This window comes from Heptranchias perlo, chromosome 15 (genome assembly GCF_035084215.1).
Source record: "Heptranchias perlo isolate sHepPer1 chromosome 15, sHepPer1.hap1, whole genome shotgun sequence".
Taxonomy (NCBI): domain Eukaryota; kingdom Metazoa; phylum Chordata; class Chondrichthyes; order Hexanchiformes; family Hexanchidae; genus Heptranchias; species Heptranchias perlo.
In genome coordinates this window covers 39,268,852-39,292,982 of record NC_090339.1, presented here as the reverse complement: position 1 = coordinate 39,292,982, position 24,131 = coordinate 39,268,852, and the positions used below count along the sequence as shown (strand labels likewise).

Sequence of the window (24,131 nt, the reverse complement as noted above, 5' to 3'; positions counted from 1 at the left end):
GACGAAGACTCTTGCACAAATGGACAGTAGTTAGTTGCGAGGGAAGACCATTGAAGTGTCCAGCATAAATCTGTTCAAGACAACTAAATGCAATTTCTGGAGACAGGCAGAAGGATTGAGGAAGATGAGCAGGTTAGCTCTTGTATGAAAATGAATGGGTTGTTGAGTCTGAAGTTTTTTTTGTTCCTTCTTTGTTTAAAGCTCTTATCTAGGGTTGCCACCTGTCCAGTTTTGTGCTGACATACCTGCTTTGCAATGAATCCTGCAAATTGCTAAATCATAAACTGGATGCCAAAAGTAAAGTCTTTCAGAACAAGTGATCGCCTTTCCTCTTTCCTTCCACCCTGCACCCCCCCCATTGTTTCTATGTCCTGGTTTTCATGAACTTTTCAATAGCGAACACATCAGAGCTCAATGATCCCACCTCCTTTGCCCCCATGCTCTTGTCTGATTTTTGGACTAGGCAAAAGTTGTCAACCCTCAAACTTTAATGTAAAAATCGTTCCATGTCTTACTGCAGTACAATTTTTAAAATGCCATTTTGAATGCAAACCCGATGCTTTCTCACAATGTGGTCAACCAGTGATGTGATCTAGGTTATTTTACTCTTGGAAGTATGATATTGTCCTGCAACCAACATCATGTTGCCAATCAAAATAATTCCACCCCTAATTCCTTTCCATAGTAATTGAAGTTAACCTCGCATTGAATTTTTGTTTTGAGTCTACAACAACTTGGAGTTGGTATATGTGGCCAGCATCATTTTAATTTGGTTGTCTGACCCTCTTAAAATGAAGCTGAATTTGATGTGATGTTTAGGCTGTATAATGTAAACACTACTAAGCATCTTTTTAATCTAGAAAATATCCCAAGGTGCTTTACATGGAGGGGAAGTAAAAAGAATAAAGGAGTGGATACCATGTCCATATTGTGGGCCCAGGAAGCAGTGTTGCCACTGGATGCAATAATGGTTGTCGCTGAGGACTGTGCCAGCAGTAAGAATTAAGTGGCACACACTGTTTGTATATTTTTTTCCCCCCACACCCCAATAGCTTAATATCAATGCTAATTATCTCATGCCTGAGTGTGACCATAATTTCTGAATCTCCTTGCTAAATGGATGAGATCATGTGGCTTTGGAACCTGCTGTGGGGGCTTTGGCACACAAGCCTATAAATTACTTCCATAAACTGATTCAATTCAGCAGAGCTGCTGAAATGGCAGGCAGTCTCTAGCACATACTACTTCCTGCTGGATTTTAATAGTAGGAAATAAAGTTCAGAAATAGAATTTGAGCATACAAAGGCTATTATACAGACTGTATTCTTCAGAGATGGGAGGGAATTTTAAGAATAGTTTCATTATTTTTAGAAGCTTGTTCAAAGGCTGGTCTTACCAGTGGACAAGACATTTCAAAATGTGAAGTGTTTTAATTTAATCCAGCTTTTTCAAAAGGCATTGGGAACTGGTACGTACAGAGCCTGGTTCCATTCCTATCTATCCAGTTGCGGCCAGAGACGCCTGCAATGGCTTCTCTTCCAACTCTGTTACCTGCTGGAGACCCCCCCCCCCCCCCCCCCCAAACCTCCTGTTTCTCATCTACATGCTGCCTCTCTGCAACATAATTTGAAAACATAATGGCAGGTTCCATATGTACACTGACACCCAACTCTACCTCACCACCACCTCTCTTGATCCCTTCACTGCCCCGATTTGTCACGCTGCTTGTCCAACTGGATGAGCAGAAATTTCCTCCAATTAAATATCGGAAAGACCAAAGCCATTGTCTTTGTTCCCCACCATAAACTCCATTCCCTAGATACCGACTCCATTGCTTTCCCTAGCCACTGAGGCTGAACCAAACCATTTGCAACCTTGGCGCCATATTTGACCCTGAGCTGAGCTTCCGACCCCATGTCCTCTCCATCACCAAGACTGCCTACTTCCACCTCTGTAACGTTCCCTATCTCTGCCCCTGCCTCTGCACATCTGATGAAATCCTCATCCATGCCTTTGTTACCTCTAGACTCTACTATTCTAATGCTCTCTTGGTTGGCCTCCCATCTTCCATTCTCAATAAACTTGAACTCATCCAAAACTCTGCTGCCCGTATACTAACTCACTCCAAGTTCTGTTCATCCATCACCCATGTGCTCACTGACCTACACTGGCTCCCAGTCCAGCAATGCCTCTCTTTTAATAATATAATTAAAAAATTCTCATCCTTGTTTTCAAATCACTCCATGGCCTTGCCACCACCAACCCCCCCCCGCCCCCAAAATATCTCTAACCTTCTCCAGCCGTATAATTCTCCGAGATGCTGGCGTCTTGTGCAGCCCCAATTTTAATCATGCCACCAATGGCGGCCGTACCTTCATCTGTCTAGGCCCTAAGCTCTGAAATCCTCTCCCTAAACCTCTGTCTCCACCCCTCTCCTTTTTAAGGCGCTCCTTTTAAAACTACCTCTTTTTGACCAAGCTTTCAGTCATCTGGCCTAGTATCTCCTTACATGGCTTGTCAAATTTTGTTTGATCGCTCCTGTGAAGTGCCTCAGGACGTTTTACAATGTTAAAGGCACTATATTCAGCAGGTAGAAGTGACTTTACTAGCATTTGTTCTAACTTGTACATCTTTAGCAAAAACACTGTTCTATTTCTATCAAGCTTGCACTGCTCATAGGCTATTTCTTTGTTTATTTGCAACTTGCCAGTGAAAGGTTTAGCCTCTCATGATGTGATGGCCAATAGACTTCCTAGTCAGTTGAGGAAATCCTTGAGCAACTGGAGCTAGCTAGCTGGGTCAGGAGGAGAGGAGGTAAAGTGGAAGTCCATCAGCATTAAATTCTGCAAATGTGGCTTTTTTTCCCCCCAAGAGATTCTAGAAATTTTCAGTTTAAACAACCACATCGCATCAAAGTTAGGCTCCCTCTTTTGAAAATTGTCTGTCAAAATCAGATTGGCTGCCTGGTAGTTGTTGGCCAATAGCATAATCCCCACCGAGTTCAGTGAATGGTACCAATGATTATATCAGCCCAACTAAAGTGGAAATAGATTGGTTGTTACTGTGGCTAGCTTATGATATCGTGATCTGCACAAAATGTCACCATAGTAAAAGCCGTAGTTTGAAGCTCTTGGACTTTTGATAAGGCAGTGTTTCATAGATGTGGCTTATAAGTGGCCAGACTAATTATTTATTTAATACATTAGGTTATCTAATTGCTTTGCTGTAATTTAAGTTTTTAATTGTAATGCTTTAGGATGTCTTCCTCCCCTAGCCCCCTTATATTTGCATGAGCTTTTACATTGGATAATATCATTGGTACAGAATGCATGTACTGCGAGCCAGCCTATAGATCAGTGGAATACTTCATTGAAAGCAGGGGAAAATACTCTCTAACTGCTGAAACCACATATCCTGGGTTTCTAAATCATTACAAATGTTCTCACAAGAGATTCAATTGTTAGTACTGCATATGTTGTAATGGATTTGCCATCTGGCTGAGGCAGCTGTTCTGCCATCCAGTAGCACATATTCAACTTTCCTTGCTTTGTGACTGTTGTTTGTGTGGAGCTATTTAGAAATTTAGTTTTTTCCACAAATGTTTGGTCCTTTTTTAGGATTGATGTCTATCTTGAATTTGCTAGTTTCAGCCCTGTACAGCTTGGCATGTATTTTCTTATTTCTGTACAGGTGCCAGTTGTTTAGGTCTGCTGCAACTAACATCAAAAGTGGAAGAGAATTTTGTTGGCACATGGAAATGTTCTGTAAATCCCAGACAGATCAGCCCTGTAGTATTACTAACTGAAAATCTGCATTGCAATAATCAGTTGAACTTTTTTTTTAAAAGAATAAGTATTTTGTGTCTGTGGCTATTTGGGGCTTTTAGCATAGACGCATCACTGCTTCTGGTAGGCTGCTACCTAGCATGCTTGAAAAGACCAGAGGACCTCCCTGGGAGCTGATAGTATTTGTAAACTCCACTAGCTGAGTCTCCAAAGCTGTAATCTCTCCAGTACTTGGTATTATTTACAGCCTTTATTGAATTTGATTTGTGACTTAATGCTCAGCAGCAATGGGTAATGTCCTGTACACCTTTTTAAAGATCTAAGTGTTTCAAACAAAATTGTTTGTTTCATATTTAAAATATCCCCCCCCCCCTCAACCCTGGGAATTCATGCATTTATGAAAGCCTGTCTTTTTAAAAAAAAAATAGCAGTTGTCCCATGAATAGAATTACCATTCAATCTGGGCTATGTTACACCTGGGTAACTTTTTTAAAAGCTGGAAGTTGCAATCATGCATGAAGCACTGCACAATTTTTTAAATGTACACTAAGGCAACTGTTCATTCTACTCAAGTAAAAGTGCAGGGTTAGAATATTGGTAAAACAAATGAGGGAGGTGGGAAGAAGCAAGAACTTGCCAATAGATGTAGCAATATCTTGCACAGGATTCACTTGCAATTCAAATTGCATGATAATAGTGGGCTGTTGCTGTTCTTAACCACTTCAGAATGGGGCTTTTTGTGATCTGTTCAGTAGCCAATGTACAAAATGGTGAAATCGCCTGCAGTGGATTAGGCTAACATTTTCAACACTTGTTTTCCTTTTATTGCAGAAGGTAGTCTTGTCTTGTCCCAAAGCTGAATTATAACTCCAGACAGTTGACTAGGTGGGTGGGAGAATGGGAGTTTTTTTAACTACACGTTTGTAAATGAGCAATTGGAACAGTTGCACAAAGGAGCTGTTGGTGCTACTATGGTGGTTGCACTAAAAGGTTCTGTAGTCCTGATGGTTTGGTTACATCAACTGAGCCTTTTTTAAAAAAAAAAGGTCCTGGATTTGACTCCGTCTGTGCTGAGTTTGCAGATCTTTTCCTCCCTTGAGGGGAAAGGAGAAAATTAGCAGAAAAAGGTTAACCAGTTTCTTTTTCCTGCATCAATTTCTGTTGGGATTTGGCTTCACACCAGATACAAATCATGGTGGGAATTGGGCTTTGCCTTTTTAAACTTCAACTATAGCCATTGTGTGGCATTGCAATAAACTAAGCCTAAGTTTTTTTTTTTGGTTTTCATGGGTGGTTTTTCTACATTTGCAGGCACTATATGAATGCCAGTTATGTTAAAATCCATTTTCTAGTACAGAAATGACTCCTCCTGTGGCCCTCTGGACATGTCCAGCTTCATGTGCTTCTGGAGCTTAATGACCTGCCTAGCTGTGGGATGTTTTGAGTGAGGAATTTGTGCTGGAGAATGAGCATACTTTTGGGAGTAGGGTTGACCCAGTTTCCATGCAGCAAGTTGAAGGACCCTATTAATACAACTATTGGTTCTATAGATTTTCCCCCCCACCACCTTTTTTTGGTTATGGGCAAATGCCTGACCTTCACTTGGCAACTGTAGACAGTAGGGTGATTTGAAATCAGATGCTCATTGTGTGGGACATCTTGGGCACAGACTGTCTCATTTTTGCAATGCAGTATTTGAGTGGTCCTTGAGGTATCGGTAGGATCATAATGTATTAGATGGGGGAAGAAACAAAATAAAATGACAGTGAGACCAAATTAAAACTTCTAATTTGTTTTGTTCTGTAAATTGCCAATTCTCCTGGGATAAATGTTGAGGCTATTCTGTGATCCCTGGAAAATGTTTGAGCTTCAAGTGATGATGGCTCTGCTGTAATGCTCTGCATAGCTGATTATTTTGTCAACACTCAGTCTCAGATTCATTCCTGAAAGTGAGAAACTTTGGAATCATGCTCTAGAAAGAGGGTAGAAAATCAGTTAGTGGAGAGAAAATGACTTTGAAGACCAATCTTTGGGAGGGACAGATGAGGATCACCTATTTATGCATTGGCCATGTGCTTGATTTTAAACCTGGTGTTAACAAAAATTTTGCATTTACATAGATCATGTCACATTCTGCTGTGCTTCATAGCCAGTAAATTGCTTCTGCAGTGTAGTCATTGTTTTGTAGACACATGTGGCAGCTAATTTGCACACTGTGAGGCCTCACAATCAGTAATAAGGTAAATGACCAGTTAATCTGTTTTGAAGGTGTGGGAGGGATAAATCTTGGTAAGACAGCAAAATTATCTGCTATTGCCATGGGATTTATGGCAATCCAAAAGAAGGCACTCTTGACAATGCAGCGCTCATTCAGTACTGCACTTAAGTGTCAGCCTGGATTATGTGCTGAAGTCCCTAAAGTGCGGCTTGAACCCACAACCTTCAGACTCTGAGTGCGACCATTGGGCCAAGCTGATTCTTGGGATGACTTTATTCTTACAATGGCATTATCAGCATTTTAAATCTCTGAATTTTCTTCCCCTGCCCTCCCTTTGATTTCCACTTGCAATGGTCAAAATTATTTTGGGACTTCCCATGACACAAGTAGTGTGGTGTTGAGCACCACCCAAAGCAGCATTTTTAAATGTGGTAGTCAGTTCTGCTTTCCTGTAACTAGACTTTTTTATTCTATATCAGGTGACCTAGTAACCTTGCTGGATATCTATTCTGATATTTTTAAATAGATCTGTCTCTTTGCAGGATATGACTCAAACAATGATTGTGATTTCAAAGGAGTGGACTCATTGGCTCTGATAATTCTGCCACTAAGTTGCAATGCTGTTCACTTTTTTTAAAAAAGTGCTCGTTTTCTTCTGTTTCACACACATCAACAGTGCTGTTTAATTAAGATATTTATTCTTGCTGGGGCACAGTTTGATGAATAGTAGCAGCCCATATCAAGTCTTTTTGTGAACCTAGGCATTTAGTGTCACCAGTGCATTAAAGATGTGCTAGATCAGCTTAATGTTTATGGCTCAATGCAATGTGGGCGGTATCTTTACCTACAAGACCATGGTGAGAACCTGGTTGTGTTCTTAATAGCCTACATCACACATTGTCCCAAGACTCTGCTCTACAAGCAGCTACTAGATGTACCACAATAATCTAGTCACTTTTTAAAAAAAAAAATGTAATTATTTAAGTTCCATTTGCAACAAGAGGTCCAGTGGAATCTGAGGAGGCAGCTGGATTAAAATATGTAAAATGGCAGCTGAAATTTAACAGACATGTGCAAAGTACTGTGCATCAGAAGCAAAAAAAAATAAGTGGCACACATACTCCATGAATAGCTAAGCATGAAACTGAGGGACCTAGGTGTCTTTGGTAGACTCTGCATTGGTTGGACAAGTTGAGTAGAGTAGCAATCAACAAAGCCAACACAGTGGTGAACAACATAACCATACCTGCCAGAGAAATGTGATCAAACTGTATAATGCACCTTGAGTACTGCATCTAGTTTTTGTTGCTGAGAAACAAGGATGTTCAATTGCCGGAGACAGTGCAGTAAGGAGCCATGAGGCTGATCCCTAGTTTCAAAAGGAATGAGTTGAGGGCAGAATAGGGAAATTTGGGACTTTCAGCCTGGAAATGGGGTATCTGAGAAGTAATCTTGTAAAGATATGTTAATATTGAAGTTAAATTACAAGAATAGGCCAAGGGGACACAAATTTGAAGTAGTAAAAGTTAAATTTTTCTTCTTTATACACTGTGAAATAGTAATGATAAACACATGCAATCTTTTAACAGACCATTGGATGCTGAAATTGGGGACTTTAGGATCACTCTAGTTGAATGAACTGAATGGTCTTTGTCATCTGTAACTATCTTGTTTTGTGTTTGAATATCTTTGTTTGGAACATTCCTTTCCTGAAGTGGCTGATATGTATGGGAAGAATAAAAGCTTACTATTTAAATTCTTTAAGCCAGGCCCTTCAGCATCCCAGCCAGCAAAGACCTGGTTCAGTGTGGCACTTAATATATATTCAGAAAGTCCCAGATTCAATTGGTGGTCTGTGATGAATCAATAGATCTGTCGGACTAGCAGTTAGGTTGCTACAAATTGTGTGTCTCTGGTTATAGCATGATGTTACCACACAGCATCTGCTCAGCTGAATAAGTGTCTAGCTTGTACTTTTGTTAAACTCCAGCTGATGCATCTTATTGAGGACTGTGAAACAGAGAATATTATAAAAATGGAAGGAGGGGAAATAAAAGGATAAAAAGAAGAATGGCTAATCCTGCTATGTACCAACATCTGAGATGGTATCCACAGAAGCTTGAAGGCTTCTGTGACTGGACACCAACTGCAATTTTTTTCATCATAAACTGCATACAGATTTGATTACACAATTTTAGTTAGGCTAGGCCATTTTTATTAGCGGTGCCTTCCTCTTTGGAGAAGGGGTGGTGGGAAAGGGGAGGAGACTTATGCATTTGTCTACTGGTAGTGCACAGAAACCATTATCACTGGTCCTATTTAAAATAGACCCACACTGAGTATTTATTGTGGCAGCTGGCCAAAAATAATTAAATCAAAGATGTTAATTTGTTGACTGCATAAAGTAATATATCCATGACCGACAATCTTAACTGTATCTTCTGTGGTTGTGGTATTTTGACGAGTGCCTGCCTATCATTTTTGATTTCTAATAGTTGGGCAAGTGACTTTAATGCAGCAAAACTTACTGGGGACTTCTTTTCCTTTCACTGGCACTGAAACAATGCTGCAGATTAAAATTGAAGTGATGTCTTGCCTCTCTTGACCTATCCAAACATTAAAGGAAGTTTAGTTTCCAGCTGGTGACTATAACAACTGCTCTGTCAGCTGCAGCTCTGTTCCTTGGCACTGTTATTCAGTTTAAATTTTAAAAGTTGCATGTGAGTAGAGCTGATTTATAAGACCAGTTATTTTCATTATCATTTAGAAACAAACCTCCTTCACTGATAGGTGGGTGGAAAGGTAGACCATCAATACTTGAAAACACTACTGACTTTGAAGTGCCAGTGAAGGAGAAACTGAGGTCATACATTGATTCTCACTAGTTTATTTGTCACAGGTTGTTGTCTTGGCCAGTCATTTGCCCTACTAATGGTTAATGGCTTTTTTAAAGAAGAAAATGAATGTGTGAAAAGTCTTAATTATGAACCAGAATATTGCACTTAAATTAAGGGCCACTTAATAAGCAAAAGGTTTTCTGCCTCCAGGATGTAGAGCCTGTAGTAGATTTGTGGTTTGCTTCATGTACAATCGATTTTCAAGCTGTCTATTTAAGGATATTAGAACTGTTTTGAACTTAACTGCTGTCAATGTCTTCCTTTCACCAAATCATTACCTCCTGACATTTAAAAAAAAAACTCTTCTCAATGTGGTGGCTTGCCTTTATGGGTCTTGATCCTGGACTTTTTTGTAACCAGAATCTTTCAATTCATGGGTGGGAGGAAAGAGACTTTTCCAGAGATTGTACTATATAACAGTGATAGTTTCCAACAGCGATGTGATAGGCCACTTAATTGTATCAAGGGGGGGTTGTATCCAGCACAATCCTCCTGTTGGATTGGTTATGTTGGTATGAATGGCATGTTTTTTTATCCAAGCCAAAATGGGGCATGGCTTTAATTAAATATAATCCTCACAAAAATTGCAAGCCCTTTCATATGACTTAATTTGAGACCTGAGCCAGTCTGCAAGCTCGTGTTCTTTTGTGGGAATAAGAGACCAAACATCCGAAGTTTTGGCAACATGTATTTTTTTCTTGAAACACAATTATGCTTGCTGGAAGAAATCTGCAGGAAAGAACTGAATATTTTGCTTTGTTCAAAGCAAGGCTGAGTGCTGTGGAAGCACTGCCTGCTTCTGTGTTAATAATCAAACATAACACTTAGCTGTTCTTTTTTCTCTCTTTCCTCTCCCTCCACCCCCCCCCCCCCCAGGTATGTTACAAATATATCATGAAAAGAGGATATTAAAAGCAAGGTTTGTCATTTTTGTAGATAATCAAAAATGGCATAAGTACTGGCATTGGTCTTTAATAAAGAGAAGGATATCTGAGAAGAGGAGGAGAAGAATCCTGAAGTGGTTGAGAGCCAGATGGTTGATCTGACAGACTTTTCCTTTTATCTAAGTTAGTTAAGCAAAGGGGGGGGGGGGAAAGCACTAGGGCCTAATGGGACATACCTGAGGAAATTGCTGAGGCCCTACAAATTGCATTCCAGGGCTCCATTGAATGTGGGTGTGTGCTCGAGGCTGGCAAATGCACCCTTTTTTTAAAAAAAAAGAAAGGGAGACTGAGCTAATCTGGTAATTACAGGCCAGTTAGTTAACATCTGTGGTGGGGAAAATTTTTGTCTCATTGAGGATGAAATTGCAGGTATCAAGATAGAGAAAATAGTTAGCGGCCAGCATGGATTTCAAAAGGGACAAACAATCTTGCTCAACAAGCCTCATAGAATTGTTTGAGAAGGTAACAGGTGTGGTAGATGGGTGAAATGCAGTGGCTTTTGAGGATTATTGGGGAGAGGATAGCGAACTGTTAAATACTGGTTAGAAGGGAGAGAACTGAATAGCCAATGGTTGGAAGTGGATGGTCGTGTCCCAAAGGGTTCAGTTCTGGGGCCACTACTGCTCATTTTCTACATCAATATTTGGATATAGGCCTAGACTGAGTGTTGAAATTTGCTGGTACCAAAATAGGAGACATACTTAATTCTCTTAGATGAAAGGAAGCTGCAAAAGGATCTTGATAAGATGGGGGGAAATTGGCTAAAAAGCAGCAGATGGCATTCAATATCTGTAAGTGAGATAGTATATTTTGATAAAGTAACAGCAATAATTTATACTCTGAATGGAAGTAGGCTGAGTGCTGTGGAAGAAAGAGAAGTTTGGGGGTTCAGGTTCATGGGATGTTTAAAGGCAGCACCTTGGGTTAATAAGGTTGTAAAATAACTAATGGAATTCTAGGTTTTATAACAAGGTATAGAATGTAAAAGCCAAAAGGTAATCATGAGCCTGTGTAAAACCATGAAAGGACTGGGAAGATTGGGTTTGTTTTCCTTGGAGCAGAGGAGGCTGAGGGGGGACATGATTGAGGTGTACAAAATTATGAGGGGCATAGATAGGATGGATACTAAGGAGCTTTTTCCCTTCGTTGAGGGTTCTATAACAAGAGGACATAGATTCAAGGTAAAAGGCGGGAGGTTTAGAGGGGATTTGAGAACTTTTTCACCCAGAGGGTGGTTGGAGTCTGGAACTCACTGCCTGAGAGGGTTGTGGAGGCAGGAACCCTCACAACATTCAAGAAGCATTTGGATGAGCACTTGAAATGCCATAGCATACAAGGCTACGGACCAAATGCTGGAATATGGGATTAGATTAGACTGGGCTTGATGGCCGGCGCGGACACGAAGGGCCTCTATCCGTGCTGTATAACTCTGACTCTATGACCTTAAGTACGGAGTACAATATTGGGAAGCATTAGAAAGGGTATAATGCATATTCGTTGGGAAATTGAAATGCAAATATGATGGACTTGGAAAAATTGGGACTTTTTCATTCTAACAGCATAGATTATAGGATGATAATTATGAAAGTATGACAGTGTAGATAGAAGCAGACTTCTCATTGTAGGGTATAAAATGAGAGGCCATATGTACAAGATTTAGAGTTGAGGCTGTGGCATTCACATCCAGGGATAGTGATGGAAGCAGAAACTGTCAACATTTAAGATTAGATTGGATAGATAAATGAAGGAAGAGGTGAAGGTATGAGAATAGCTGGGGTGGTGGGGGAGAGAAGAGGAGGTAGATGTGAATATAACTATTTGCTCAGGTGGAAGGTAAAGGCTGACATGGACTGTTTAGGCAAAATGGCCTGTTATAACTTCTTTCTAATATATATATATATATATATATAATATTGAGATGCCAAGCATTGCGTTTCCACAAGTATAGAATACTCCAGGGAATGTTGCATATATTCCCTTTTAAAGAAAGGGAGCAAATGTTACAGGGCTGTTATTGAGTTGTTGTAACATTGGTCGCAGCCAGAGGGCCCTTGTAATTGCTCATTATACTACTCATATCAATGGAAGACCAAGCATTTTGAAAAGTGTGGGGATTACCCTCAGTGGGCAACTTATTGCTTCCACTAGGTGCAGCTGAGTGAATGCTGCAGCTGTGAAATTTGATAACCATTTTTTAGAAGAGCAGACTAAATTTCATGTGAATACAGTGGAACCTCCATTAAATAAACTCCAATTATTGGCCAGAATTTTCATGGGTCAAAGCCTTAGTTATCTGCATACCTTTGTATAATTCAGCCCTGATTACATACTTCTAAGGTGTAACACTTTCTTTCCCTTAGAGGCAGCTGTTGTGTAAAATTTCCTTTTTTGGTGGGATGGGGAAAGTGAAATGAAGGAAAGCTGCCTGTTCTCACTAGGATTTCAGTGTAATGTAATGGTGGGCATTTTTTATTTAAAAAAAAAAAATCATGCATTGTCTATTTGAACTGAATGTCAGTATGAGAATTTTGTTCTCAAACACTGGTTATGTCCAGAGAGAGCATTTTGATCTCTAACATTAGGGTGAAGTACTAATGATTACAAGTCTGGCACTAATTGGAGCAATTTAAGGTTAATTAAGATCAGGCAGTGTATTGTATAACATTTAAAGTGTACAGGCTTAAATATAGTTTTCCCTGTTATATATTGGTACAAATATACCCACTGGCATTACTCATAATTGGTAGGTCAATTTTTGCATTAATGGCTGTGGGAACAGCAGCTGTAATGGCTGCTTTTGGAGACCTATAATGCCTGTTCTTGGGCTGCCTTTGACCAGTCGGTTTAATTTTAAGTGTAAAATGGAAAAGGAATGATTGAGGTCTTAGTGTATGTGCACATCTCCTCTTCCATATAACAATCAATGATGTGTCCAATAATTCAGATTAACCAGGTCTTTTTGAAAAATTAAATACATTGAGTCAAGACAAGAATTTATCTACCTGACCTATTTGCACATATCTGCTGTCTGGTTGACATGTGGTAGGCCACACAGCAGTCTTGGTTATGCTTGAGGTCCAGGGCTATTGGCTCCCAGTTGAAGGAGAAAATGTGTTTTGAGGCTGTACTGGGGACCTGAGGGAATACAAGAGGTTACTTGGAAGGGCTTGGAGTATTTCTTAAGCTTCTCATTATAAGTTTCGCTGGCTATGATGGGATCATTTTAATACTTAAACCTGATGGAAAGGGGGTTGCTTGATTACCTCTTTTACTCCCTTTTTTTCCCACCTGATTTGATCCCTGCAACTGGAGGTGGCCATATAGTCTGCTGAGTGTCCTAGCAATACCCCAGGTAGGAGCAGACACATTGATCTTAATTTCTTCCCCCACACTTGATGGGAGGCAGGTTTCTCTTCAATGTCTTTGCTTGTGGGTGACCATTTCAACTAGAGCTGTCCTATTCTAGATGGTTCAAATAGTGCTCACATTTTTAAAAAAAAAGTCTTAAATGATAGTTGCTTTTCAGCAAGATTTTTGCTTTCAGCCCAATCATTCCTAACCTGCACATGTGTGCACAAAGCTTGCTGAGTGTTCTTGCTTGCTTTGAATTAGCAATTCTGAACTTTCATTGGTGGGTGAACATCATCTGTTATACTGTGGGCTCCAGTAATCTCTCAGAACAGGATTTTACTTTTAATCCCTTCCCCCTCATGTAGCAAGAGTGATCATTTATGTTCCACACATCTCATGTCCAAGTGACTGCTTTTCACATTACCTCTGGCATTGATAGGTTATTAATGCAGAAGACCCCATCAGCTTGATCATGTCTCCTACCATCCATGTGTGCGCTTTCTAGGATTGGTCACTAGATAGCCTTGCTGTGGCAAGAACCTTGGATGATTTTACCTGGCATTCTATAGTTGTACACAACTGTTCATTCCCTAATAGTTTGAATTCCAGCCACCACTTCTCTTCATACCAAAAGCATTGTTATTCCTGAATTAAAATAAAACATTGGCAATGCACAGCAGTCCCATCAGCATTTAAAAGAAAAATGGGTTAATCTTCTAAAATGTAGACCTTCATTAGGGGTCTGATGTGTATTTTGTTTTTATTTCTGTTCCAATTAATTTTTCTTTGCAGGCCTGTTGAATTTGCTTCTGTTAATGGTATGAAATTTGCACACCCAATGTGAAGTTAGTCCTGTGACAGTGCATTGATATGAACTGACTGTAAATAAACCACAGGAACAACAAAGCAGAAGTTCTGTTTCTTGTGCCTACACACTGGCTCCCCACCCTAAAGTCAGTGGTTGTCATCGTTCCTTGATGCATGAAGCCATACTGACGGTGGGAGGAGGAACACCAGACTTTTAAAAAAAAACTTGCAGATTTGGTACTGTGATGGAGATGCTGGAACTTTAAAAAGGAAGTGCTGACTCCTATCATGGGCCTAGGTGTCATGTAACTACCTCTCCTGACTTGTATGAGTGTGACCACTTGTCTGTCAGGTTACTAATTCAATTCACTTTTTTTGATCTTTTTAAACATTAAAGCTTTCTTGCAGTGAGATGAAACATTTTGCTTGAATTGCTGTGGCAAGTGCAGCCAAACATGTCAAATCCTTTTTTAAATTCCCTGACCTAAGAATTGTTTGGTTCTTGAATGTGAAACATTGTATTATAACAGTTTCTAAATGTGTTTTGTGAAATTCAGCAGTTTCATGGTAGAGGTTGGTTATTAAAACATTCTAATTTTTGAGGAAAACATTTGAACTTGCATAAGAATGTCCAGAAACAAGAGACCATTTTGGTCCATCTGTCTGTCACTGATAACCAGGCGACTAAAAGACTGTTCACTTACTGAAATGAAGTGAAACAATAATTCACTTGTCTTCTCCCTTTTGGAACTGCCTGGAAAAATTGTAGTTGATCTTTGCAAAGCTAAAAGGAGGCTTACTAATTTATTCACTCTCAAAAAAAGCCATTTGTGTAAATGTTGCACTTTTTCTCAACCACAATCTTTTTAAATGTATTTACAAAAAGTGCTGATACTACTTGGTCATACACTCAACAATGATATTTATTACTTTATGCTGCAGTAGTGTAAATTGCATTTGGCATTGAGGAATGGGAGTCCTTTTAGTACCCTATGGAGATTTTTTTGGGGGGTGAAAAGTTTTTTCATAAATCAAATCATACTTTGAAATATTGAAGCTCTCTGAAATCTCACCTGCCACCATGGTGTAATTTGGAACTGTTGCCCAGTATTGAAGTTCTACCTTTTTGGGTCCAATACCCTGTAAATACTGATCAGAACAGACTGAAGAACTGGTCTCAGTACCTTTTTGTGTTAGCAGACTATTTAACCATGGAATGCATTGCAGCCAAGCCTTTTTCCTCAACACCTGGGTCAGTGAGGCCAGCTGTTGTCTGGTCTCCCTTCAACTGACTCGTCATGGACTGGGAATAAAACTGGTTATATATTGCTTAATATAACACCATCCAATACTACAGTATCTGTTTCTTGCATATCACAACTGAGGAGTGTTTCAGGTTATTTTAGCAGATTAATATCAACTTAAAATATTTTAGGTGGATTTCTGAACTCTTGGATTGACCCACACTAGTGTACAATCTTGATCAATGTCCTGATCTGTAAATGGGTGCAGGGACTTTACCCTACTGTCCACGTTGCTTCTATTCCCCCTAATAGATGGCTACTTACAATGGAGTATTTTTTCCTGTCACCTTTTCTGCTGTTTTGAGGACGAACTGCAGAAATCAAGTTTTCATTTCCTGTTTAAACGTGAAGCCTGCAAATTGACTTCCTCAAACTAAATCGATTTTTTTTAAAAAAAGGAAACGGTCGAGCTGAGAACAAAAAAAACTTGGCAGCATTTTAGGGTGGGAAAAGTCCTTTCTGTGACCTCCTTGCAGGTGCCTGCAATGTGAAATTGTGCTGATTGTAAAGACCCAGATATCCTGCCTGTGTTTGGTAGGCCTTTTTATCTCTCTCCCACCACCAACAATTTTATTACAAATTCTGAGATCAATTGTGTAGAAACTGACAGTTGCTTGATCTGTTATAAAAGGTTGATTCACCTGGTGGTCTAACTTGACTTTAAACACTTGTTTGGCTCAAAATCTAAATTTGAGGCTTTGCCTCCTAATTTTTTTTCTTGTATGGGCTGCTCGGACCCCTCTTGGCAATGTCACTTCTCTTGCTTTCATAAGTGGTGGTGAATTTCCAGTGACTCCATCCCAGCATGTTTTCCAATAGGCCACCTAAAAATGGTTTAAGTGCATCTATGGAGCAGGCAGATAGATTTTTGGTACTGTCTGTTACTACATGTCTTGCAGCAGGCACCTTCCATGATTTTAAGCCCTTCGTTATGAAATGTAATCCATCCTAGAATATAAGCTTGAGATCTATTTCGTCCAACTATTAGTTTGCTTTATGGAGCAAGACTGCATGGCTTCCAACCATATTGACTGAAATAGTGCAGTACTCATTTAAATAAACTCCTCCCTCCCTTCCCCAATTACTTCAAACTACCATCATAATATTTTAGTCTTTCACTAGCAATTAATTAGTCTATCTTTCTTGGTTAGTCACTGGGGCTGGGCCAAAGTTGCAATGGTTTATTTGGACATTGCCAGTAATTTCCCCTGGGGTTCTCCTGACCTCCAGCTGTAACTTTGATGGGAGATCAGCAGAAACCCCAGAGAAATGATGTAAATGTCTTTGGCTAGAAACAACATAAAACAAAGTTACAGCGGGAGATTGGGGCATCGCTGTGGAAATTCTACCCCAATAAACCAATGGATAGATATGCTTGGTATAGATGGACATGCTTCCAGTCCTTTTTTTTTTCAGATGAAATTTTACTTTTGTTTTTGCCTCTTGTAGTAATTGGAAAGTCTTTGGCTTTATTCAGCAGCGTAATATCAAACAAAATTTAACACCAAGCCACAAGGCGACATTAGGACAGGGGACCAAAAGCTTGGTCACAGAGGTAGGTTTTAAAGACTGTTTTAAAGGTGGAGAGAGAGAGAGGTTTAGGAAGGGAATTCCAGAGCTTAGGGCCTAGACAGCTGAAGGCATGGCTGCCAATGGTGGAGTGATTTTTTTTAAAATCAGGGAGGAGTGCAGAGATCTCTTGGGGTTGAAGGAGGTTAGTGATAGGGATGGGAAAGGCCATGGAGGGATTTGAAAACAAAGATGAGTATTTTAAAATGGAGGCATTGCCAAATCAGGAGCCAATGTAGGTCAGTGAACATGGGTGAATGGGTCTTGGTGTGAGGTAGGATTCAGGCAGCAGAGTTTTGGATGAGTTCAAGTTTATGGAGGGTGGAAGATGGTCGGCTGGCCAGGAGAGCATTGTAATAGTCCAGTCTAGAAGTAACGCAGGCATGGATGAGGGTTTCAGCAGCAGATGAGCTGAGGCAGGGGTGGTGATTATGTAAAGCATTCAGGTATTTGTGATTGTAGTTTTTGTTTTGATATGGCTGACTATGAATATTAACACTTAATGGTTTAATAATTTGTTACTTGTAACAAAACAAATTGCAGTGTCTATCTCTAACCCACCCTTGATCTTCAAACTTGAACAGGCAATTGAACACACTTTCATGAAATGTGCCTCTGCCAGGTGATCAGAGTAATAGTGATGGCTTGGGGGGGAAAATTGTGAATCAAGAACAGCATGGCCTCAATGGGCTGAATGGCCTCCTTCTATGCTGTAACAATTCTATCACTCTATTCTATGACTATATAGGAGTTTAAAATCACTTGGCCTTTGTAAAGGCTAAGTTGTGACCCTTTGTATTTTTCTGATTTCATAGCATTGATTTATATTTAGCCTAAAGGCCAGTGAGTCCGACTTGTTTATAAATGTGGTAGTGAATCTGGTGCTTTTAGGGTGACTTGATTGGTATTGCAAATACTTGACACTGCAGTTTATTGCAAATTCCTTAATTGCAAAGGAATGATTATTGGTGTCTTCCAATATTTGTCATGTGTTTAAGCAGCTATCAATGACTATTAGATTCTCAAACTTATAGATAGAGGCTCTATTCTGATATTTTGCTGGAGTCACTGGAAAGATAACATGGTTAGGTTAAATTTTTTTTACACTTTTTTTTCTAATTTCATACATGCCTACCTCCCAGGAAGCTAAAAATCCTAGTTAATTGAAATTTTCAGATTTTACATTCTTGTGCAGATTTATATAAATGATAGCACTACAGGAGGAGTTCTCAATAAGCCACTCTTAAGGCCTACTCTTACCTTCACAAGGACTTGGTGGTAGGAATGTGACCTATATTGTTAAATGTTTTTTAAAATGAGATATTTTGGTTATCATTCCCACAATGTGTTAAGCACTTGGATACTGTTGGAACTGTCATGTGGATGAAATCACTGTGCCAACAGTGACCATGAAAGCAGTAGGACTAATAGTAATCAAGTGTGCCACAATAATTTTATTGTGTGGGGCTGCTATGATTGTACACCCCCTGGAGGGGCAGATTGGATGATGATGGCTGCCAGAGTCCTTTTTGTAGCTGATTTATTCTTTAGCAACATATAGTGGGGGATGGGACTTAAAGGAAGGTTAAAAGTTCATTTCTACAGCATAGGGAGAAAGCTATTGGGAAGATTTCTCATTTGAAAAATGTAAAATTAAATAGCTTGGATATAGTAATTTTTAATGAATTGCAAGTATTGTTAGTTTCTATTATAAATTCCATAAATCAGCAACCAATAAAATGCAACAAAAGTCACCATGTTGCAAGTTAAAGGTTAAGGTCTATCCCATCACTGCTTGGAAATAAATTTTAGCCAAATTCCTACTCCTGATTTGCTGTCCATGCTGAATTTGTTTCTTTACTGCCTCCTCCTCCTCCTCCTCCAACTACAACTACCTCACTAAGCCTTTTTATTTTGTCTGTGTCAGAGACCCACTGCAACTATTAATACTGTTTGGGGATCACCTATCCTAACGGTCAAAAGACAATGTCAGCTACCTACATATCTGTAGAGAAAACATTTGAATACAGAAATAACATTCAGCAACAAGTACATAAATATTACAATCGTAGGATCCCCTCACAAACCAGTGTCTGGCGATGATAGTTTGAAAATGCAGTCTAGCCTCCCACAAAGATTGGCCACTTGGTTAAGATGCTGGAGGCCATTGCCCAGGAACTGTACCCCCAACAAGTTAGTGCCTCAGGAGAGATGATGAACCTTTTTTATTCAGACCCACCTTGAGGTGGTTTCATCTGTAATTTGTTGATTCTGTTTCCATGCTGGAATTTACTTTTTTATAACAAAGAAATAAAATATTGGCTTTATTAGGGTATGTCTGAAATGAACTAACTGTGCCTAGCTTCCATTTGAAAGTTGGTAACCATGTTCTTTTTAGGTCTAATGTAAGTGTCTCTTATTTCAACAGATCAATGTTCGGGTTACCACTATGGATGCAGAGTTGGAGTTTGCTATCCAGCCCAACACTACTGGCAAACAGCTCTTTGATCAGGTACAGTGAACCAAAATATTTCAACTTGGCCTTTCTGATCACCTAAACAGCTGGTATCCTGGGTTGTGCCGTTTCTTTACCAAAGTGCATTAGTATGTTTTTAAAAAAAATAAACTTAAACTGCTTTTCCAACCACCATAAATTTTAATATACACTTTCAGTATACTGACAATTATTAGAATGGTGTAGTCCAATGCATCACAGCACTTATCCTCATCATCTGAATACCACTCATTATGGAGATGTTGACCCACTTAAGCCCATGACACTTAGGGTGTACCATAGCATAAATTGGATGCCACAGACCTATGTTAAATTGATTCCATGTCTTTCTTTTAGGTAATTTTGTGTTGCATTGTTAAGTCTTTCAGAACTTTGACTTTTTTTAATATAACGTTACTGTGTCCTGTTTAGTAAATGTAAAGTATTTCTGCATGCAAACCAGTATACTTGGTAAGCAAAGCATTGTTTTGTTGCCAATTGCTATCCAAGTAACCTCACTGGTTTAAATGTTTAATAATATACTTCTGAATTTTGTCTTTGCTGTAGTAGCAAGTGGTTAATTTTAGATTTTTTTTTTTTGATCCTTTCCTTTTTTTAGAAGGGCCTTATTAAGGGTTTTTTTCTGGACTGTTTTCTCCATACTTATTGACTCCTTGCAAGGCTAGACTGCAGACATACCCTAAGTGGTCATTCTTTATTTGAGCTGTTTAAAGTTTAGGGTCTTGGCCTTCAATCTTTAGGTGTAGTGGTGCTGGTCATTCTCATAAGTGGTCTGTCTTGCTTTGAGGTCTGGCTATGCTCTGGCACCTCAAGGGTTGGTAGTCCTAGGAGCAGTCATTTGGCATTATATTGGATAACAATAGTTGTGAATGATGTGAAAGGTCCTGGGGAAAATTTTTTAAAGTGGAGAATAGTGCATATCAAAAGTAATTCTTAAAAATCTTAGTTGGGGGAATCCTGAGTTGCAAATTGCTAATGTATTTAGTTGGAAAATGTTTCCACATGGTATTTTTCTTGCATAACCAGTATTGGGTAAACTTAGTGTCCTGAATTGCCTTGGTGACTTACTTCATTGACAGATCCCTTGCTTCTTCAGAACCAGAAGGTAAAACTACTATTTCCCATGCTCTGCATTTTATGCCATTGATTGATTAGAAACAGATCCTTGCTTTATATCGTTAGTTATGCTATGGATTTGCATAAACTGGGCTGGAGCTATGCAAGTTCATTTCATTTGGGAAATTGTCATTCTTTGGCCTGAATTGAATGCCAGGTCATAGTGACAGCACAGTTTTAATTATCTGCTCCACCAAGTTTCATGCTTTAAAGTGCTTTGCCATTTTAGATTTAAAAAAAAATCAAGACCTCCAAAAGGCAGATCAGCAGCCTGTAGATATAACACTAAATCAGATACAGTGCTGCAGCGTGCTATGACACAAGATGTATGTCTGTTGTCTAAGCCAGCAATGGGGTTTCTCTGCTGCCCTGTACTTTAGCCTAGGGCAGGATGTGAGCACTTCCTGTGCACTTGGGACTGTTGAGCAGGGCAACAGTTATTAGTTCTTGATCTTGTATGAACAAGTTTGCACCATTTTCTATTACAGAAAAGCTTTTGCTGCTCCATTAGGCACTTGCTTTGTTTGTGGAAGGTGGTGAATATGTAGTACAGATTGCCCAGTGTGGCAGTGAAGATGGATAGTGTTAGCAATTTTGAGGAGGAACTGGATAGATATTTGAGAGATTTTGATTGTGGGTGAGATGATACAATGTAGCATTTAATATCACTCCCTTAATCTTTGTAACAAGTCTCGTATAGAAACTTAAACACCTTCCAACGTTCACTGCAGTCCCTTTTTTATACACTTATGATTTTCCTCCCAAATTCAAGCAAGACCAAATGCTGACTCCCTGATTATCCCATTTCTTTCCTACTATCTTTCATTATTGTCATGCACACCATCTGGGCCTAGTGACTTGTTTTTAAACTTTGTGCTGTTTCCTTTTAAATAGTCATCTCCTCCTGTAGTGACTCTTTCCACACCCTCCTCTGGTACCACTGTCTCCATCCCCTGTTTGAAAATCTTATTAAGCATCTCTATCATCCTTCACTTAAGTACAAGATGGCCTTCAGCTTAGTGTCCCACTCCTTCTCAGCCTAGCTGTTTACTTATCATATTTAAATTCAGTACATGGGGTGTGCATTTGAGCTCCATAATTTTCAACCAGCTAACTGGGGCTAGGTCCTCTTGTCCCACTGAAATTAGTTAATTTCTAGTCCCAAGAGGAGCTGCTTTGACTTTTTTAATCTGTTTTCAGTGTGAACTTAATTATGCTATGATCTCTACTGAAGGCTATAGCATATTCAGGGCTAGGGCTAAAACTACTTGGTAAATTTATTTGCCAAGAGTGAGATTACATGGACCAGATAGCAATATGATACAGAACTCTCAATGTGATTGTTTCCTTTGGGAAAGTTTAATGTCAATACATATGGGGAACTGGAAAATAAACATCCATTCTAAGACTGCTGTACAAATATACTTATGGCTTTCTTTAAAGTGAGCATCTTGCTTCTTTTGAACACCAAGTAAAGACTCACTTTGTATTAAGCATGGAAACCTATTAATCAATTTTACCATCCAGGTAGATTATGTAAGAATAACATCTCCTTGGCAATCTTGATTTTGCTCAATACCTTTTCTTGCATGTTAAATAGCTTTGGTTTGGAGTCAATTCTAGTGATGGGAGTCTGACAATTGTGCATGCTTTTAACAGTTCAAAGACATGAAGGAGTTTCTCCTCCAATTAATTTGTGGGTACATGTAATAGCTTCCTTCAGCAGAGATTTTGCAGTCTGAAGCAAAATGGAACTCTTTTGGTCATACCATATTCCCACCAATCCCCTGATCTGAACTGGATAGAACTTCCTGTTTTTGCTATAGGGTTTCAGTCCATGAACCAATGGGTGGTAGTTATTGAAACTGGATAATACCATGCTGTCTCCTCTTGGTCATAACAAGGTAAAGGACACTGTTTGTAATGACAGCTGATCATTGTGGCTAGCATTAGTGACTAGCTTAGCATCTCTTAATTGTCTAGTTGGGAAAATACAGCCTATTATAGCACTGAGCCATATAGAACAAAAGGTCACAGGTTCTATCCAAGTCTATGCTGAGTTAACTGGTTACAGATTCAATTCAATCCTGTACCAAATTAGCTGCTTTTAGCTAGGGCAGTAAGCAATTGGGCAGATATAGCTGGCTTCTCGCTCCTGGTTTTGAAATGGGAAATATTAGCTGGGTTTCTCCTCTTGCTAGTCATTAACTGCTTAAAAAAATGTGGGTGTTGTGTACACTATCTACAGTTGAATAGCTTGTTGATTGCTGTCTAGATTTTGATGTGAATAATAGTCCCTTGGGTGAGATAGTGGAGTGCCTTGGAATTCTACTGTGATGTATGGGAAAGAAATAGAAAACAATTATAAGAATATAGCAACTTTTTAAGAGAGCTGGCATGTGGGTGGATGAATTTAGCATGCATTTAAAAGCTAATGTGAAGATTTAGGGCAGAGGAAGAAAAATAAATTGAAACATATGGAGGGTCTGCCCCCACAGTGAACCTAACATCAGATTAAATGCATTCTGTTCAATAAAACACAACATTCCTCTAAGCACTATTTAGTGGAATCCCAACAAGACATTCTCACTGCTGACCAATTCTATGATGTTGCTTCCCCACATCCCCCAGGTCCTGATTTAGAGAAAAATAAATGAGTTTGGCAGTTGGCTTACAGGAAAAATCCATTTGTCACTTGGGCTGCAAGTTGAGAATATGGTGAGCTTGACATTCATACTATGTCCACTTGAACCATACAAAACATCTGGTAGTACAAATAGTTTTTTTAATATGGGTGCTGGGGACAAGATATGTGGATTAATATGAGCATCATGTGAACTTATTGCACAACATTAAACTCATCAAATCTGTGGCATTGGTGTCTGCACTAAACCTAGTGACAACATCAAGCGATACTTGTGCCAATTTAGATGCTGATCAATTATCAAACTATCAGCAAGACTTGTGACCTGAATGTCCACTGTATGCTGGTTGACTTGTATTAGAATTTTACACAAGCCTGGGCATGCTATGTCTAATATAGTTGGCAAGTCTTCATAGCTTTTAAACAAGTGCTGCCATCAGCATGAAAGGGACTGCTTTGCTACATTGTAACCTGGATGTTGAATTGTTGAGGTTGGATAAAGTTGCCAGGTCTCCAGATTAATGCAAAAGTAATGGGTGCCTAACTGAGGATAATTGGAGCATTGCAAAATGCATGAGTAAATGTCTCCACCTTTTCTTCCCGTGCCTCTTTTGCACAGCAGCCAACCATTTCCTGCCTTCATGCTCAGGAGTGTCCTTTAAGCTCAAAAGATGTGTGTGTGGCCATATATGGCCTTGTACTTGTTGACTACCTCAGCCAAGAATATTAGTAATGTACTGCCAAAGTGACCAGACATTCCAGTCTCGTGTTATGTCTGAATGGGATGCTGGGCTTGTTTAGATCATTGCACTTTTTAGAGTTAATTAGATTGCCATGAAAGTGAATGAAGTGACTGTAAAAATTGACTGAGCATTTGAAGCACAACTTGTTAACCCATTCCCATGCCTATTTGTGAAAAGGGTAGGTTCTTAGATCAAATAAAGTACTGGTTACTTTTTAACTTTCAATTTCTGTAATTTG

At 39.4% G+C, this 24,131-nt stretch overlaps 1 protein-coding gene across 1 annotated transcript in view; it reads left to right on the top strand.

Moving 5' to 3' along the window:
• Positions 1-24,131, top strand: part of msna (moesin a) — a 70,284-nt gene that overhangs the window by 15,435 nt on the left and 30,718 nt on the right. Inside the window, exon 2 of the mRNA XM_067997111.1 lies at positions 19,304-19,387. Within this exon, the coding sequence (XP_067853212.1) occupies positions 19,304-19,387 (84 nt within the window). The remainder of the gene's footprint in view (positions 1-19,303; positions 19,388-24,131) is intronic.